The sequence below is a fragment of the Nyctibius grandis genome, chromosome 11, assembly GCF_013368605.1.
Source record: "Nyctibius grandis isolate bNycGra1 chromosome 11, bNycGra1.pri, whole genome shotgun sequence".
NCBI classification, from domain to species: Eukaryota; Metazoa; Chordata; class Aves; order Nyctibiiformes; family Nyctibiidae; genus Nyctibius; species Nyctibius grandis.
The window spans coordinates 1,295,955-1,313,804 of record NC_090668.1 but is presented as its reverse complement, the minus strand read 5'-3'; the positions used below and the strand labels follow the sequence as shown (position 1 = coordinate 1,313,804).

The 17,850-nt window shown below is 51.1% G+C and overlaps 1 protein-coding gene across 1 annotated transcript; it reads left to right on the top strand.

Moving 5' to 3' along the window:
* The first annotated feature begins 1,262 nt into the window (after positions 1-1,262).
* On the top strand, positions 1,263-16,235 carry SLC48A1 (solute carrier family 48 member 1). Its single transcript, XM_068409820.1, has 3 exons — positions 1,263-1,419; positions 12,697-12,864; positions 13,958-16,235. The coding sequence occupies exons 1-3, from the start codon at positions 1,281-1,283 to the stop codon at positions 14,092-14,094; spliced, it is 444 nt and encodes a 147-aa protein (XP_068265921.1). The 5' UTR covers positions 1,263-1,280; the 3' UTR covers positions 14,095-16,235.
* The last annotated feature ends 1,615 nt before the right edge of the window (positions 16,236-17,850 follow it).

The window sequence follows — 17,850 nt, the reverse complement described above, 5'->3', positions numbered from 1 at the left end:
GGCAGAAGTCGCGCAGGGAATGTCTCCACCTCCATGTCCCCCCCATCTCCCAGTGTCCCCGTGTCCTCCTGCCTCCTGTCCCCCTCCTAAACCCATGCCCCCTTGTCCCCTCCATGTCTCCCCTTCATGCCCTCTATGTCTCCCTCATGTCCCCTCCATGTCCCCATGCTCCCTGTGGTCGCATGTGCCCCTGTGTCCCCACCCCCATGTCCCCACACCGTGTCTCTTTTGTGTCCCCCCCATGTCCCCATACCCCAGCCTCCCCCTGCCTCCATGTCCCTCATGTCCCTCCATGTCCCCACACCCCCCCATGTCCCCACATCATCATGCACCCTCTATGTCCCCCGTGTCCCCGTGTCCTCACCCCCCACGCCTCCACGTCCCCTGTGTCCTCCCGTGTCCCCCATGTCCCCACTCCCGTGTCCCCACTTCCCTATGTCCACCTGTGTTCTCTACACCCCCGGTGTCCCCAAGCCCTTCATGCCCTCCCGTGTCCCCCATGTCCCCACCCCCATGTCCCCACTCCCCTCATGCCCTCCCGTGTCCCCTGTGTCCCCACCCCCGTGTCCCCACGCCCTCCATGTGCCCCCCGTGTCCCCACGCCCCCCATGCCCTCTGTGTCCCCCCTGTGTCCCCACGCTCCCCATGCCCTCTGTGTCCCCACCCCCGTGTCCCCATGCCCTCCATGCCCTCCCCGTGTCCCCCGTGTCCCCACCCCCGTGTCCGCACGCCCCCCATGTCCCCCCGTGTCCCCACGCCCTCCATGTCCACCCCATGTCCCCACGCCCTCCGTGTCCCCCTCGTGTCCCCCCGTGTCCCCACACCCCCATGCCCTCCTGTGTCCCCCGTGTCCCCACCCTCGTGTCCCCACGCCCTCCATGTCCCCCCCGTGTCCCCCCGTGTCCCCACGCCCCCATGCCCTCCCGTGTCCCCCGTGTCCCCACACCCCCATGCCCTCCCCTCTCCCCCGTGTCCCCACGCCCCCATGCCCTCCCGTGTCCCCCCATGTCTCCCCCATGTCCCCCCGTGTCCCCATGCCCTCCGTGTCCCCCCGTGTCCCCCCGTGTCCCCACCCCCGTGTCCCCACGCCCCCATGCCCTCCCGTGTCCCCCCGTGTCCCCTCCGTGTCCCCCTGTGTCCCCGCCCCGGGCCTCCCCTCGGTCCTCCCGGCCGCCAGGGGGCGCTGTGGCGCGGGGCGGGCCCTGGGCCGGGCGGTGGGCGTGGCCTCCCGCCGGTGGGCGGGGCGGGGCGGGGCGTGGCGGCGGCGCAGCAGCGCTCCGATGGCGGTGAGCCGGGCGCTCGCCCTGCGCCTGGCCTACGCGGCGGCCGGCGCCCTCATGGGCCTCTCGGCCTTCTTCACCTGGAGCCTGGCGCCGGCCTTCCGGCAGCCCGCCACGGCGGCGGCGGGGGGGCTCTCGGGTACGAGGGGGCGGCGGGGAGGGGGGGGCCGGGGCCTGAGGGAACTCCCGCCGCGGGGCCGCCGGTGGGTGCGGAGGCGGGGGGGGGGGGGTGAGGCCGCAGCGCTTTCCCGTGGGGGTGACGGGCTGTGGAGCGGGTGGGCCCAGGGCTGAGGGGGGGGCGAGCAGTGCTGCCCGGGGGGCGAGCACGGACCCCTCCGTGAGCACCCGTGAGGGTGGGGGGGACCCCGGAGCCCTCCCCTGGGGCCCTGCCCGGCTCCGCGCTGCTCTTCCCTCGCCAAAAGTCACCAAACGGCCTCAAAATGGAGCGAAGCGGCTGTTGGTGCCGGGGGGTGAGTGCGTGGGGAGGGGGCTGAGGCCAGGCCGTGCCCTTACCCACCTTATAGTTGGTTTTCTTGGAGTGTCGGTGGCAAAACTGGGCTTGTGGCGTTGGAGGGGACAAAAGCTCTGTGTGGCGGCTGGAATTGATGACAACAGTGTATGATTTGGGGACTTGGGTGGGCTGTGCTCCCCAGGGATGCTTTCCCCATCTGCCCAGGAGCTGCTGGCCTCCTGGAAGGACTTGTTGCGCTCTGAAGAGAGTGAGTTTTAATAAAAACTTCTTGGGAGGCTTTAGCTCACAGGGGCCGGCTGTATTTGCAACTTGAAATGCAAAACCGTGGTGCGTGGGACGCATTAACCGCATCTGTTGATACTCATCCCTTAGGAAAAACAAAATTGATTTGTGTATTTTATAACCTCACTAGTGAAGACGGAATTTTTCTAGTCTTGGTCGCAAGAAGGTTTTTACAACAACGTCTAGCAGACTCGCTGTTTGTGGTGGAATAGCTTTAGTTAATATATTTATAATAATTAATAATTTAGTGATGTGTAGCTTGCAATGTTATGGAGGGAAGACTTGGCAAAGTTTGAGGCTTAAATTGTGTGTGGCTGTCGGAGTAAGCCAGCCTTGTACTGAAAAGAAGATTTTTTCTTTTTAAACTTACAGTTGAAAGCTTTGCTGATTTCCCCAGTAAATTTTTGGTCTGGCAACCTTATTTACACGTGCTCTGTATTTTCAGGAAAGAAAGACACCAGCCCCCTGACGTTTATACCTGCTGAAAGCATCTGTGCCAGGCGCTCTGAAATAGGCGTTTGAGCTGCTTTAACAGGCCAGAAGCTGTAAACTGCGTCTTGATGTCCACTGAAATCAGTGAGATTTAGTTGTGGGTCTTAGTTAATGATTGGGTTGGAGCAGAACATAGTCCTGCCTTGGTTTGTCAGCTCAGCAGCTCGAGGGTTCCTCTGGCTGAAAGCCTGGAGGGGGAGTAGAAAGTGAAGTTGAACTTGGTAAAGAATCTGCCTAATTTCTGGTGTGTGAGCAGCCCCCTCGCTCCCATGCACCGCCCGGGATTTGCTGTGAGGTTCAGGGTTGTGGTTGTCTCTCTGCTTCCTCTCCCTCCAAAAAGCTTTAATTCCAGCTGGAGTTCAGCAATTCCAACATGTTTATTTCACTTTAGGAGGTGGCACGAGGAAAACTGGAGTGTTGTAGCCCAGAAACGCACAAGAAAATAACAAGTAATAATTTATTCTGCACGTGCTGTCTTTGTGTTTGCAGAGGGATTTCAAGTCCACATTCTAGAAGGAGTTTGGTGAGAAAGCAGAGAGAGGAACCAGCCTGTGCTTTCTGTGCTGAAGTTATTTAGATTATTGTCTGCTGGGAGAAGGTGGTTTGGGTGCTGGTTAATTACCAGTAATTCAAGCTAGTTAAGATAACAAGGAGCAAGGTAAGCAAGAAACAAAACCAAAGAAATGGTCGTTTTTTAGGTTGGGCTCTGTGAATTTGTGTGCTCTCAAACATCTGTTGAAACGTGTAAGCAGAGTCCCAGCAGGATCACAAAGCCTGAGAAACAGAGGAAGAAATGTATGTTTTGGTGTTAGAGCTGGTTTAAGGGGTTTCTCTCAGCTAAATTCATGGCTGCTTTTCCCTGCCCTTCTGCTTCGCTCTTGTACCCCCTCAATGTCTCAATAGGTGAAATATGCTCCAGATATTCAAGATGAGACTTTTATTTTAGGCTCTGACCCCTGAACTGAGGATATGTAGTTGTGTTGTCTCACAAACATCGTTATCCCCATGATAGAGGGGCCAGGAAGGAGTGAGAATATAACCACTTATAGGGAGGACCTTTTAAATTCATTCTGCTGCCAGACAAATGTTAAAGGCAAGTTGTGCCCTCAGTTCATTACTAGCTTTTACAAATCAACGTTTCATTGGAGCCTGCATGGGTAGAGAGCGAAGTGGTTGCTTGTTTAGTCGTGGAGGAGTAACAAATTTAAAAAAAGCCTTTTTTTTTCCGTGCATTGAAGCCAAGGCTACTTGCTGAAGTAAGATCATTCTAAGGAAAAAATCATGGTGTGTAGGAGGTTTGTGTTATGCTTAGACACTGGGTACTTCAGTTTCAGGTAAGCAGGGCGTTCACTTGGTTTGCTTCTGGCATATTTCATTAAATCATCCGTTTTTTGATGGTAACATGCAAACCAGTACTTACTTCTACTGGCAGAGAATGGCAGGAAGGGAAGTGGGCGAGCTGCTGAAATTTTCCGCCGTGTAGATGTTGCAAAGTTAATTGTCAGGCATTGTTTTGTGCCCTTTAGTCTACTCCTAAACCTGCTGCAGCTTTCTGCGTGTTGTACAGGATAACACAGGGCAGAAAACCAGCTTCTCCCCCCAAACGTGTGACGCAGCTCATGAAAACCCAGTGCTGGAGGTGTGTTTGCTGGGCTGGCTGCGTTCACTGTCTTCAGCACTGACTGGGTTTTTTTGGCCCATATGTGCCTTTTTTTTTCATTCAGAAGCTTCAAAAAGTGATCTGAGCACCTGAGAGGGAGTTGCAGGTCGGGCTGTTGTAGCTGGGAGCTCTGACACTGTGTGTGGGGGGCAGAAAATTGTTTAGGCTGGTGTATTTGGCAGCTTTGCAGCAGTTCCTCGTTAATATGCCTCTGATTAAGCCGAGGCTTTGCCCGCCAGCCTTCTCTGCGAGTGTGTTTGTGCATGTTTATCTAGTTCTAACTATCTCTCTGGTTTTCCCATCACCTCCTGTGTGTTTGTCGTTGCTTTTGTCTTGCCTGTGTGGGTGAGACAGATCGCAGCCTGCTGCCTCTTTTGTTGACGTGCCTTTACTTTGTCAGGGTCATGTGTTTTAGGATGTTTATCCATATACTTCCTCTCTGTAGAAGTCCTCCTGATTCCTGTCTCGTTAGGAATCTATATCTTTCTCTTTGTAATCAGTTTATTTATCTTTTGCTTATCTTCTAGAGAACCTTTCCTGCTAAGTTTTGCATTGAAATCTGCCCTCCACGGCTGCTTGAACTGACTTTCACTTGCTCTGATACATTTCCTGTAATTTAAAGTAAAGATTTAGGTATTTATTTACTCCAAGTTCTAGTATTAAAGATCTGTGGAGAGAAAATTGCCACATACTGGTGAGTGTAACTAGAGCCCTCAATTACCTCTAGTTATGAAACCAGAAATGTGTAATTTAAGGTGTGGAGCAAACTACCTTTCTGGTTGGCTTTCATAATAATAACCCCCCCCCACGATGCCTAAAACCAACTCACTAATCCTCAAAATATGCCTCTGGGCATGCATACTGGGGAATTTTAGGCTCATCTTAACTCAGGTACAGACCTTGTGCTATCATATCCTTGTTTTAAGCAGAAACACCCCATCGAGTGCTTCTGATACCCCGAGGGACAGCGACTTAATCGACTAATCACAGGACCCACGAAGTCATTCCTGAGTTAATACTGGCTGTCCCGGTGGTTTGCTGTTTAATTTTGAGCTCGGCACAGTGGCTTTTATAATTTACTGCTTGTTTGTATGTTTGACCTTCTCCCCTCCCTGCCTTAAATTAATATTTTTTTTAAGTAGGCCATGAATCTCGAAGCAACTCTGATGTTTGCATTCTGCCAGAGGCAGTTTAGAAGAGAAGAAAGCAATTAAATGGTTTCAGGATGTATCCAGCCTTTTCCTGAGAGGCTTTTAATGTTCTTGTGTATGTATCTTCCCTCTCTTTCTATTAAATTTAAAAAGAGGGTTTTTTCTCCTGCCTCAAAGAGACTTTATTGGCTGTTTCCAAGCTGCTCAGATATTTCTGGCAAAATATAGAGCTTGTGCTTTGCGAATATAATGTGGACCAGATATTAAAGCAGCTGGAAAGGAGATGAAACGCAAAATGTGCTTTTCTGACACTTTAAAAATGTCTGATGCGTGAAAGGAGTAGAAGCTGGTTTATGCTGAGCACAGGATCTGTTGCATACAAAAGCAGTGGTTCTCTGAAGGCTCTGATAACTCATCTAACCCGCATATATTAGATAAATTTATGCAAATGGGCTTGTTCCCTATCCAGGGCTGGAATAGCATGGCCAAAAGGCGTTGCAGTTAGGGAGTAAAACACTCTGAAATGTTTGGATTTGCATATAAAATGCTCCATCTTGTTCGATTAAGGTTTAGCTCGTGACTGCTTTAGTCCATCATCTTAAAAATGGAGAAAAGGGAGGGAAAGCACCCTAAAAGAAAACACAGAGAAGGCTGCACGAGGCTTATGCTTAATGATAATTTAATTAAGTTGCGAGGAGAGGATGGGTCCCTCATAAGTGCTGCTGATGTGCTGGAAGATGTTGGTTTCATCTGCAGCGTGGATGGCAGAGGCACAGAGCATCTGAAATCTGTAAATCTTGTTTCCTGCTTCTGAAGACGGCCGAGCAGACCGACGTGGGGCTGAACAACACGCTGAAACACCAGGTTTTTTCTTCTCTGCTTTCCCCTGAGCCGAAACACCCTGGAATAGTGAAGCACTCGATTGCACGTGTCCAGAGGGCAATTTTGCCAAGGGAAAACCAGTTTTCACTAGAATACTCCAAAGGCTCCTTTCCTTCCAGAGCTGTTTTCCTAAAATATTTCCGTGTTGATCCCCAGCTATTTTGGCAGAAGAGCTGTTCAAGAAAACCCATTTTTAACCTCTTCTAAAAACCAGCTGAGGCTGAGCTGGCTTGGCTTTAGCTCCCGGGAGAAAACGTCGTACCCTTCCTGGGAATCAACCAGACAGGGCAAAGTTTTGAAAAATTAAATGTGGCAAAACGAATTGAGGTTGGCAAAGCTGAGGCTCCTTTTAGAGAAGGTGTTTTGAATGCTGCAGCTGGAGTAATAGAGCATGTAAAAAGATTGTTTAGATGGAAAATGACTGAGGGCTTTGTAAGCACTGACAAAAACTCTCCTAATTGCTCACCATAGGCTTCATATTTTCCAGGACTATGCAAGTAGTTTTTAGTATTATTTTTTGTCTTTATTGTTATTTTGTTTGCCATCACCTTTGTCCGCCGTCATCATTTTGAGCTTCAGCAGGCTGGGGTAAGAAATCTCATTGCAGAACAGCTTCTGTGCGTGTGTGTTTGCGTGGGTTTTTTGGCCCCCGTTGCACATTTGTTGTTTTTTCCTAGACTCTAACGCCCATCAGTGCCGTACACGCTGTCCCACCGCCTGACACGTTTGGCCTCTGGCTGCTCTGACCTCGGGGAAGGCAGCTGGGCTGTTCTTCCCCGCCAACAATGCAACTTGTTTTGCTGGGACCGAAGAATGGGTCAGTGATGAGCAGGGGGCTGAGGAAACCTGTTGTTTGTCAGTTTGTGTTTATCTGTTTGGAGAAAGGGAAAGTTTTGTTTCACTTGAGCTGAAGTATGCCAAACTTTGGAAAGAGCTTATCAAAATATTTAGATACTAGTGTGTTTCTGTACCAGGTTACAGGCTGAGGGCGAGCCTGCTTTTGAACTCGCCTTTTAGAATTTATTTCAACTTGTTCCAAGTATGCTGTGAGGTTTTGTATTTGAAATATGAATTTCTCTTGTCAAAATACCTGTTAACTTCTGTTGAAAAAAACCTGTCGCTGTTGTTCCAGATGCACTCCTGGTTGTTTGATCGGCCAGTTTCCTTTTCCTGGAGCTTTGTGTACTTGGGATAATTAGTTTTTGATTTAGAGGTGACTTTCCCGTTGCTCTGCATCGGAAATCCCTTGATTGTGTCTTATTGAGCAGCTCTTATTTTCACAGAATCCCAGAATCACTGAGGTTGGAAGAGCCCTCTGGGACCATCGAGTCCAACCATGGCCCTGACACCACCATGGCAACTAGACCAGGGCACTAAGGGCCATGTCCAGTCTTGTCTTAAACCCCTCCAGAGATGGTGACTCCACCACCTCCCTGGGCAGCCCCTTCCAATGGCTAATGACCCTTGCTGAGAAGAAATGCTTCCTGATGTCCAACCTGACCCTCCCCTGGCCAAGCTTGAGGCTGTGTCCTCTTCCAGCTGTGGTGTGTGGGGTCAATCCACCAAGACAAATGTTTCTCTGAAAGAGGTGCAAGATTTTTTGGTGTTATTTGAAGCAGGGGAGGTAACTGGAGCTGACAACCACGATTGCTGCTCCAGGGCTACATCTGCAGGTTCAGGTTTTGCTTCTGTGCGAGGTGTGATCCCGCTGTGGAGGGGATTTGGGGGAATGGCTTGAGGCGAAAACCTGGAGGTCGTGCAGTTAATCGTTCCAGACTTTAAATGAGACGTAACTTTTATTTCTTGTGCCAGTAAAACCTGTTTGGGTTGTACAGCTGAATGAGCTAGCTGCTCTTTTGTTACCTACATACAGCTGAGGGGTTTGTGTTAAACCTGCAAACCTTCTGCTCTCAAAGCCTACACAGTGAGAGATTTCACATTAATTAAAAATTATTAGTATGGTTTTCGTTTCTCTGTGTGATAATGAAAGTCTTTTCTCTAAATCAGTATAACTAATGTGTTCTTCTCACCACTTAGCTTATGTATATTGGGGAACAGGAGGTGATTTTTCTTTTCCTGAACCCAGTTTCAGTTGAATTAAACATGAATCAAGTGCTCCATTCCTGCGTTCATGGACACTTTCCCCTGGAGTTAGTTAGAAGTGGTGTTTTTTTCCCTGCTAAATGCCTTCTGTTGAGAATCAGTTAGCTTCAGGAAAGCTTTTTAGCAAAGGTTCTTGTTTTCATGGATTTAACCATTTGGCTGGTGATGACTATATTCAGCAATAGACCCTGCTTGAGCTCGATACCCTGCAATAATTGTTTATTTTCCTCGGAGTGATTTGCCATGCCCTGCTCTTACGTAGCTCCGTCCCACTTGGGATGCCCCTCCTGTTCCCAGCTGTTTGTCAACATCTGGATGGACGCTTTTGCTTGCTTCTGCGGCCGTTCCCTGGTTCTGAACAGCACTGGTGGGGTTCGGGTGCCCGCCTGAGTGTGATCTCACAAGCTCAGGGTGGGCAGATTAAGCCATTGACAAAGCAATTCCTGTCCTCCTTTCCCTACCTGGCCCTGAGTACATACTGCCAGTGGTTTTTACGCCAGTGTTGATGTTTTTCAGACACTGTTGTGAGCTGATTTAACTTGTTGGGATGTTTTTCTGCCATTTTAGAAAAAAAAAAGAAAAATCAACTGCTCTGCAAGCTGGATAGCCTCACCGAAGGATCTGAGTGCTGTAGGGGCGGAAGGGAGAGGAGGCAAGCGTGCGGCTGGAGCTGGAGGAGACTCCTTTCCCCTCTGTGTGGTAACGAACATGATGTTGGCTGAGCTGCCTGGAAAAGGATACCCCGTGTTTAACGACCGTGTGACCAAACTGGGTCCTTCAGCGCGTGGTGAAGTTGTCAGGAGGTTTTTTTTGCTTAGTCATGGGTGAGGCGGTTACTCTGGATGAACTGAACACAACAGTTTGCCAGACAGCTTCCTTTCAAGTGCTGTGTCAGGCTTTAGGGTCAGGGGATGGCGCAGGGTCAGGCTTGGCGATGGGGGGAAGATCAAGTGACAGCTCACGCGCTGCCTCTGCTCTCCCCACGGAGACCTTTCGGAGCATCAGCAGCAGTTTTGGTGTGGAAACACCAGCAGCTTGACTCAGCAGTTCAAATAAATTGTGCCAAGTCATCTCACAGCACATGGAGGGGAAGCAGCTGGTTTTGCTGACTGAAAAACACAAGTTCCCCATTTTTTAACAGAAAAATGTGGGTTGAACTTGCTAGAGCACAAGCTTAAAGGTAACACGAAGTTGAGGAAGTGGTTGTTTAGCAAGCTGAGTGATAGGCTTTCCCACCAAATCCCGTGGCAGGCTCTTTGAGTAGCATTGCCAACGCAGTTAGGGTCTCCTGCGTTTGCAAAGCCCCAAAATACCTTCTGCCAGCTTTGTGACCTCAGGCACGCATGCGTAGTGGTAGCCTGTGGGGAAGCAGTCATGGGAGAGCAGTATCTGTAGCTGACTTGAGAGTCTCAGAATTAAAATCCTGACTGCCTGGAGCCAGAAAACTTGCTCAGGTCCTGCTCAGGTCCTGCTCAGGTCCTGCTCGGGTCCTGCTCACTTCAGCCAGCCAGATGAAGTAATGGGCTGATTCTGCCTTTCCGGTTTGCTGTGATAAAAAGTCTGTGAGCTCCATCTGCCCTGGATATCAGCACCGTACCCTTGGGTTTTTAGCTCACCCTGAGGGCTTTTGCTTTCACTTTTATGTGGTTGTTTTCTTTAAGGTTGTCCTTTTTCAAGCAACCTCTTTTGTGGGCCACCATTGAGGGTATTTTAACTTGCTTTGCCCCATCCCAAGCCATTGAAGAGACCAAAAACCATTGCCAGGGTTCTCCTGTCTAGCCTGGAACTGACTTTGTGTGTATTCAGCTTCATCTGCTGTGCACCTGCAGTACATCCGTGGTCCCCGTGGCCAGTGAGGTCAGAAAACTGGCTAGAAATGAGCTGGCAGGTGCCTGGGAGCTGCCGAGCCCAGCGGGTTTGTGCAGCACCTCTCGGCCGTGCTCCTCGGTGGGTTTTGCTGCAGTTGTTTTCCTCTGCGCTGTGCCACGTTCCTTTGAGCCTTGGGAAGCTTTGTGTATAATGAGCGTATCCAAACGAGCTCTGGCAAGGCTTGTGGCTCTCCTTAGGATTAAAATGTTTATCTTGTAGTGGGCAAGGCTGGTTTTCGCTTCCTTTGATGTTGAGAAGTAGCCGCAGAGGGAGGTCTGTGTTATTGCAGGAGACCATATAAAGCAGCCTGGTATTTTAGCAGTGCTGTCATTTTTTTTATTATTATTTTTATTATTATTATTTTTTCCCTGTTGCCTTTAAAATAAAATCTGGGAAGGAGGCGGCAGCGAAGGAGAAATACAAGCCAGTTGGTTGCACCGCTGGAGGTTCACATTTCAGAAGTGCCGCCGGGGTCTTTGCCAAGATGAGTCAAATGTTTGAAGTCTGTGAAGTGGAGCTAACTATAGGCTGAGTTAAGGGCTTAAGGAGATCCAGTCCTATCCTTCAGCGCTGCGACTTGACCAGAGGAACAGCTCGCTGTGACTGGAGTTGATGTTGCTTGTACCTGGGGTTGTCGAACGGGGAAGGACAGACAACCTTGTCCTGGTGGGTTATAAAAACTTTGACAGGGTTTAAGCATTTGAATGGACATTTCTTATACTGAGCGTCTCTTATTTTTTAAGTGTGGTGAAAAGGTGGCAGTTTTTAGAACAAGATTAAGGAAGAATGCATCATTTTTCCCTATATCAGAAACTCTTTACAGCTGTTGCTTGGCTCTTTAATCCCTTTTTCCCCCTCCTGTTTCCTCCCTTTTGACAAGGGAGTGGAAACTTGGTTATGGGCTACTCACCTCAGGCCCGAGAAATGCCTTTTGCTGTTCCTATGAAAGCCATAGTGAATTTGGCTGTTCTTAAAAAAATACATATAAACTGTATGTGCTCAGATACTTGTCTCGTTGCGTAATCCAGACGTTTTGGGCCAGATCCAAAAGTACAGAGTTAGATTTAGGCCACCTTAAACACTTAGTGAGCGTGCTTTGCTGTAAGTGGGAATTGTACCTATGAATCATCTGGGAGCTGAACTTCTACATCCCTTTACTGGAAACATTTGAAATGTTTGGAGGGGATTTGTGTAACTGCAGTCTTTATGAAGGTAACTGGAGATAGGTTGGAGCTAAAAGATGTGATGTGAAACGCTGAGTACCGAACAGATCCTGTATATAGAATCATAGAACCACAGAATCAGTGAGGTTGGAAGAGCCCTCTGGGATCATCGAGTCCAACCATGGCCCTGACACCACCATGGCAACTAGACCAGGGCACTAAGTGCCATGTCCAGGCTTTTCTTAAACCCCTCCAGAGATGGTGACTCCCCCACCTCCCTGGGCAGCCCCTTCCAATGGCTAATGACCCTTGCTGAGAAGAAATGCTTCCTGATGTCCAACCTGAACCTCCCCTGGCCAAGCTTGAGGCTGTGTCCTCTTGTCCTGGCGCTGGTTGCCTGGGAGAAGAGGCCGACTCCCACTTCACTACAACCTCCCTTCAGGTAGTTGTAGACTGCACTAAGGTCACCTCTGAGCCTCCTCTTCTCCAGGCTAAACCCCCCCAGCTCCCTCAGCCGTTCCTCGCAGGTCAGACCCTCCAGACCCTTCACCAGCTTGGTCGCCCTCCTCTGCACTCGCTCCAACCCCTCAACATCTCTCTTGAAGTGCGGGGCCCAGAACTGGACACAGGATTCAAGGTGCGGCCTCACCAGTGCCGGGTACAGAGGGACGATCACTTCCCTAGACCGGCTGGCCACGCTAGTCCTCATAGAGGCCAGGATGCCATTGGCCACCTTGGCCACCTGGGCATGCTGCTGGCTCATATTCAGCCAGCTGTCGATCAGCACCCCCAGGTCTCTTTCCGCCGGGCCGCTTTCTAACCACTCTTCTGAGAATATCTTGATTATATTTGAGAATATCTTGATTTAGGTGTCTAAAATCAGCGGTTGTGTAGTGGTGCTCTTTGTTGTCATCTCCATCTGTAAAAGGGGCTGCTTGGCCTTCGTGAGAAGATGCCCTAGTTCTTGCCAAGTGCTTGGCTTGCTACCTGTAATATCCTGAAAGCTGTATGGAGAATTAAATCAAACTGCACTGAGTATGCATAATGGGTCTATTCCAGACAGGAAAATGAACAAGTTATTCCACGGAATCCACTCAATGAATGAAGAGTTTCTGTGCCAGCCTGGGATCAAGATCTGTACCTGCCAGCCTGTGTGGGAGCAGGGGGGCTGGGGTGGTGGTGGGGAGCGATGTCTGCACAGGCAGCCGTTTATTGTGCTGTTCCCCTCTCTGGGGGGGACGTGGCCATGAAGCATTAGTGCTCCCTGGCATTTCGTAGGGGGTTTTTGATGAGCTTTATGTTTATTAGTGGTACTGATTGCCCTTGCTGTCTGATCGAGCAGGTGTTCTGGCGCTCTGGGCCCTAATCACGCATGTGATGTATGTGCAGGATTACTGGAGGACCTGGTTAAAAGGGCTGAGGTTCTTCCTCTTCATCGGGATCCTCTTCTCAGCTCTCTCCGTGGTGGGATTCTGCACATTCCTTGTTCTGGCCATCACCAAGCACCAGTGTAAGTACTTCGTCGCACTAAGCAACTGGGAGAAATGACTGGCGATGCTGGGATTACTGGGGTTGGGTGTGAAGGACCAGAAGAGCCTGCAAAGCAGAGCTGGGGTGTGAATCTGGGGGTGCTCCTGATATCTCTTGAGAGGTGTTGAGAGACTTTTGGAGAGGGGCTGCAAGAATGCCATCGCATTGCATTTTTCTGCTGTGATATCTTGATGACACGAGAGTAATTCCGCTGCCTGATGAGTGCCACTCCCCTGGGGCATCTTCTGATGTTTGACAGGCCTGGTCTGCAGGGCTGCAGGCAGACAGTCCACGTTTTCCAGCATTATTTCCTATAGGAACTGGAATTTACTTATTTCTGTGACAAATGGAGTGCTCTTAACCATTGTCTCTTCAGCACTCATAAAGCAGGTGGGTGAGGATCTCGAAATCCAAACACAAGTCAGCAGGGTGAAAATGCCTTCTCAGCTTAGTCAGCATTTAAAGCTGTGCTGCTATAAAATATTGAACATTGTCAAAGGAGAGGGTCACGTAATTCCTCCCAGTATTTGCTTGGCGATAGACCAGAGAGAGGAAGTTTGGGGTTTGTTTTTTTAGCAGTTTGTGTTTGTTGCTGGCTGCATTTGGGCTGATAACCACTAAGAGTCCTGTGGTGGTTGTACTCGTGGTGGTGGGCAAGCTGTGCCGGGGTCATAACCCACCTCAACGCCTTTGCACAGCCTAAATATGCTCCCTGTGGAGATTCGAGTGCTTCAGCCTAGTTGAAGGGTATGAAAATACTCGTACACAAGCGTTAGAAATACAAATGTAAAAAGAAAACCAAATATTTGTCATCGCCTCTGTTCTGGGAGACACGAGGAAAAAATGGTTTGGGGAAAATTTTGGGGGGAAATGGAGGTATTTTAGAGAGAAGGAAATTTTACAATCTGAGTCCAGAGAGCTTGGGAATAAGGCACTGATAAGACCTCTTCAGGTTTATGGATGCAGGCTGAAAAGCTCCCAGGAGCTGGGGGGGTGAGTTGGGTTCTTCCTGGTGGGACTGCATGAGGGATAAGTGGGATTTTACAATGTGTGTGTATCCTTTTCTCTCCTAGCCCTGACTGATCCCAGGAGTTACTACCTGTCGTGCGTCTGGAGTTTCATCTCCCTGAAATGGGCCTCCCTGCTCGGTTTGTACGCGTACCGGTACAGGAATGAGTTTGCAGACATCAGTATCCTCAGTGACTTCTAACGCTTGGACTTCAATCCTATCTGAAGGTGCTGGATGTTTGAATTGCCACCCAAGGGCATGGTACACGCAACAGAGAGGCGGAGAAGGAACCCACCCAGTGCTGCTTGGTTTGTCTGTCTGCAGTAGGGGTTTTTCCTAATTGCTTTTACTCAACCGTGTAAAGTTTGGCTAACGTCAGTCTAGTCTTTCTGTAACTTCCCTGGGAGTCCCTGTGTGTGGTAGCGAGGTGAAAGGCTCCATGTGCTTACCCACAGCAGGCCTAGACCCACTCTTTGCATTGCCCCAAAGTCCAGGGGAGCTTTCAAGTTGGGGAGGAAGGTCTGGGCTCTCTGGGAACTGTAGGTTCATAGCTCACGGATGCAGCACCCCGACGTCTTGTCCTCCTGAGTGCGTCACCAGCTTGGCTTCAGGTGGGGGCCCTGGGTGTGTGTAGCAAAGAACGTGCTGTGTGAAAGCCAGCTCCTCTTGCACTGCTCTGCTCCTCGAAGAGAAAGGGAGAGACAAGCCTTTTGGTGTGGCAGGAGGTCCCTACGTACCTTCCAGCCAGCACCCCCCATCTTCCAAGATTTTCTTACACACTGTACACAAGGTCAGCTCTCTCCTGTGGTCTGGACAAGCCCCAAGGGACAGGCCAGCAGCAGGGAAGCACTAGTCATCTCAAGGCTCTGTCAGAGGTGGAGAACGCTGAGTCTGGCTGCTCTCCAGGCTCATTTTAAAAAAGAAACTTCATACTATATTTAACACTCAGATTTGTAGCATGTAGAATCAGGTATTTGAGTGAAAGATGTGCTGGGCAAAGGCTCCCCTACCCGAACGTCTGGAGAAACATGAGCATGATTCTTCTAAAAAAACCCATCTTGTAGGCAGTACTGTGTTTCCTTTGCTTGACTTCCCTGTCACAGTCAGCAGGATGAGAGAGGCGAGGAGCCACGGTACTCAAAAATAGGGGAGGGATCCAGAGTCAGCTTCCAGCAAGCAGAGATAAACTGCTGGGCTCTGGTGCAGTGAGTTCAGAGGTGGCAGGTCTGCACTCCTGGGCTGGTGTGCTGGAAACGGCTGGGCTTGACCAGCACGTCCTGTTTTGGGTGGCAGATTCTGACTTCGCTGTGTCTGAATCCCTCCCTGCCCTCGGAGGCTCCATCCCCACCTCGACTGGTCTGTGTTTGGCTTTGGAAGATGAGTAGGTCAAGCCCACAGTTACTCGTTCGAGCTGGTGAGGGGATTTTTGTGTTTGACCACATCTGTTGATCCCCAGTTTCTTGGGTAGGAAGATCCTCGGGTGACTTAACTGGATCGAGGAGCATCTTTGGGTCAGCTTGTAAACGGAGGCTGTAGCCAGCTTTTGCCAGGGGACCTGCTGGAGCCACTAAACCCAGACAAAGGCTGCGTGTGAAATGCGCTTAATTACGAGATGAACGCTCGGGCTTTTCAATATAAGATCTCCCTTCTGGGCTGCCAGCACGGCAGGGGATGGAACAGCTCATCTCGCTTCCCTGCCCAGCGCCAGGGCACCCACCGTGGAGCCTGCACGTGGTCTGAGCATCAGTCGTTTCCATAACCCACCTCTCCCCTCACGTTTCCCCACCACGACACTCCCCGTGCAAGCTCCAGCTCCGATAACGGGGCTGGGATGTGCTGGGCTGCAGGAATCCCCACACTGGGCAGACTGGTGGAGCTCTGCTGCTGCCTTACAGCAAAACATTGTCCCCATCTGTCACTAAATCAGAGCCCTCCTCTCTGCACGCTGCGGGCACCTCGTCGCAGCTCACCAGGGGCTCCTTGGCCTCGTGTCCCAAAGTCCTCTCAGCTCACCCCGGAGATTTTTAAAGTTTATTTTTGTGAGTGTAAAAATTTGCCTCCAAACAGCTCACTGAATCTAAACCCCCTGACGTGTTTTAGCTCCGGAATTTATACTTGCATCTCAGCTTTTTAAAAAATCGTGTATGTAAATATATAATATATTTTTACATTGTTTATGCTTCCTTTGCACGCTCGGTGTAAGGTTTGGTCCTGCGGTGGGGTGTGTAATTCACAGTGGGGTTCATGTGTGTGTATCCCAGTGTCTCCTTGTACTAAACGACACTATAACTTGTGTGTGACACCACAGTAAGAGCAGAAATACACTCGTCTTTCTCACCAAACCAGCGTCTGGAGTGTTTTTCCTTATCAAGTTGTTAAATTCTGTCTCCCTCCCTCGGTGACAACGTGCAGGAGCATCACTCTCTGGGGGTGAATTGTACAAAACATTTTGCTTTTGGGGCGATGTGGAGCCCCAGCATTTTTTAACTGTCGTGCTCTGTCCCTTGCACCTTTTTCAGGGCTCTAGATCCACAAGCAGCGATGCCTAACGTGTTTTTTTTTTCCCCCTAGAAGTCCCTTTCCTTCGTGCTGGAGTCCCAAAATGCAATTTTTGAGCACATGACGTTGTTGCATGGTGTCTGCAGCAGCCAGAACTCGGCCACCTCTTTGGCAAACCTGGCTGCAGCTTCCAAACAGGCTGGGGGGGGGGAATATTTCATCTTCCTGTGAAAAACCATCTGCTGACCGCCGGGGACAGGGTGCTGGTGTTTTTTTCCCCCTCTCTGGGACCTCCAGATTTTATTTTTGCTGTTAGAACGAGACAGTCCCGATCTCTTCCAGCTTTTCTCTTCCCCTCTCAGCAGCTTGGCCAGAGCTTGCTCAGCCTCATCCTCTGCAGCACCTTCTCTGAAGGGACCTGGAGCGGCTTCGCTGGGGGCTTTGGGGTGAGTGGTGAGGGGTCTCCTCCTGGGGACAGGGGTAGGAGGGGTCCCCTCCGCCCCACACACAGCAGTGTGGGGGGGGGATGCTGAGCCCCCTCCAAGCCCATCTGGGAGCACCCATGGGTGCAGGGTGGGCAGTGGCCGGTGGAGGGCAGCAGTGGCCCGGCCATGGCTGCAGGGTGAGCTGGGGCCCCCAGGAGCAAGATCCTGCATCCCCCTGACACCCACCACGGGGACACACGTCCGGGTGAGGGTCTCCTTGGCGTTGCAGTGCGGGGACAAGGCTGGACCCCTTCGGGGACCACCAGCTCCTGCTGATGTGACCACACCGTCCCTGCCAAGACCCCCGTTTCTTGGAGGCTGAGGTCTGCAGAAGTCCTCGTGTCACACCTACGCCCCGTCCCAGGGTGACAGGAGGGTCTGGCGGGGGGTGAGCTGTGGCTGGTAGCCACTGCGGGCTGATTTTGGGGTTTTCCTTCCCTCGCCGGGGTCTTCAGCACTGGGATGTTGCTCCTGGCACCATTCCCGGCTCCTTCATGCTGAAATCTCAGCTGGTTTTGTTCTGCTGAGGAGCCACCGAGTCTCTGCCATCGACGGCGAGGTGACAAGGGCTGACAGCCCCGTGGCACACGCACCGGGGGACGCCACATGAGCCCTTCCCAGGGGGTTTCTCCCACCAGCCCTGTCCCCTGCGCCACATCCAGGGGCTGAGCTCGGAGCCGCAGCAGGTCCAGCACTGTGTGACCACGCTCCAGGGTGTCCCCCAGGCTGGGGACTGTGTGGAGGCCACCGAGGAGCTCAGCGTGGTCCTGCAGTGCCTCTGGCTGGCTCTTGGGGTGCTCAGGGATGTAGGGACCCTCTGGCGTCACCAACGCTGCTCCTGGGCGCTGGGCTCACACGATCTCCGGTCCCGCTGCCTCTCTCGGTGGGTCCATGGCCACAAAAACCACTGCTCAGGGTGGCTGCAAGGGCCGAAGCGGGGCAGAGGTGCAGGGATCTCCCTTCTCTGGGGGAA

What these genes read in the sequence shown, in the direction of transcription:
- SLC48A1 (XM_068409820.1), top strand. Translation starts at nt 1,281, where the DNA reads ATGGCGGTGAGCCGGGCGCTCGCCCTGCGCCTGGCCTACGCGGCGGCC. An exon ending in GGCGGCGGGGGGGCTCTCGG is followed by an intron (nt 1,420 to 12,696) that starts GTACGAGGGGGC and finishes CTGATCGAGCAG; the next exon opens with GTGTTCTGGCGCTCTGGGCC. An exon ending in GGCCATCACCAAGCACCAGT is followed by an intron (nt 12,865 to 13,957) that starts GTAAGTACTTCG and finishes TTTCTCTCCTAG; the next exon opens with CCCTGACTGATCCCAGGAGT.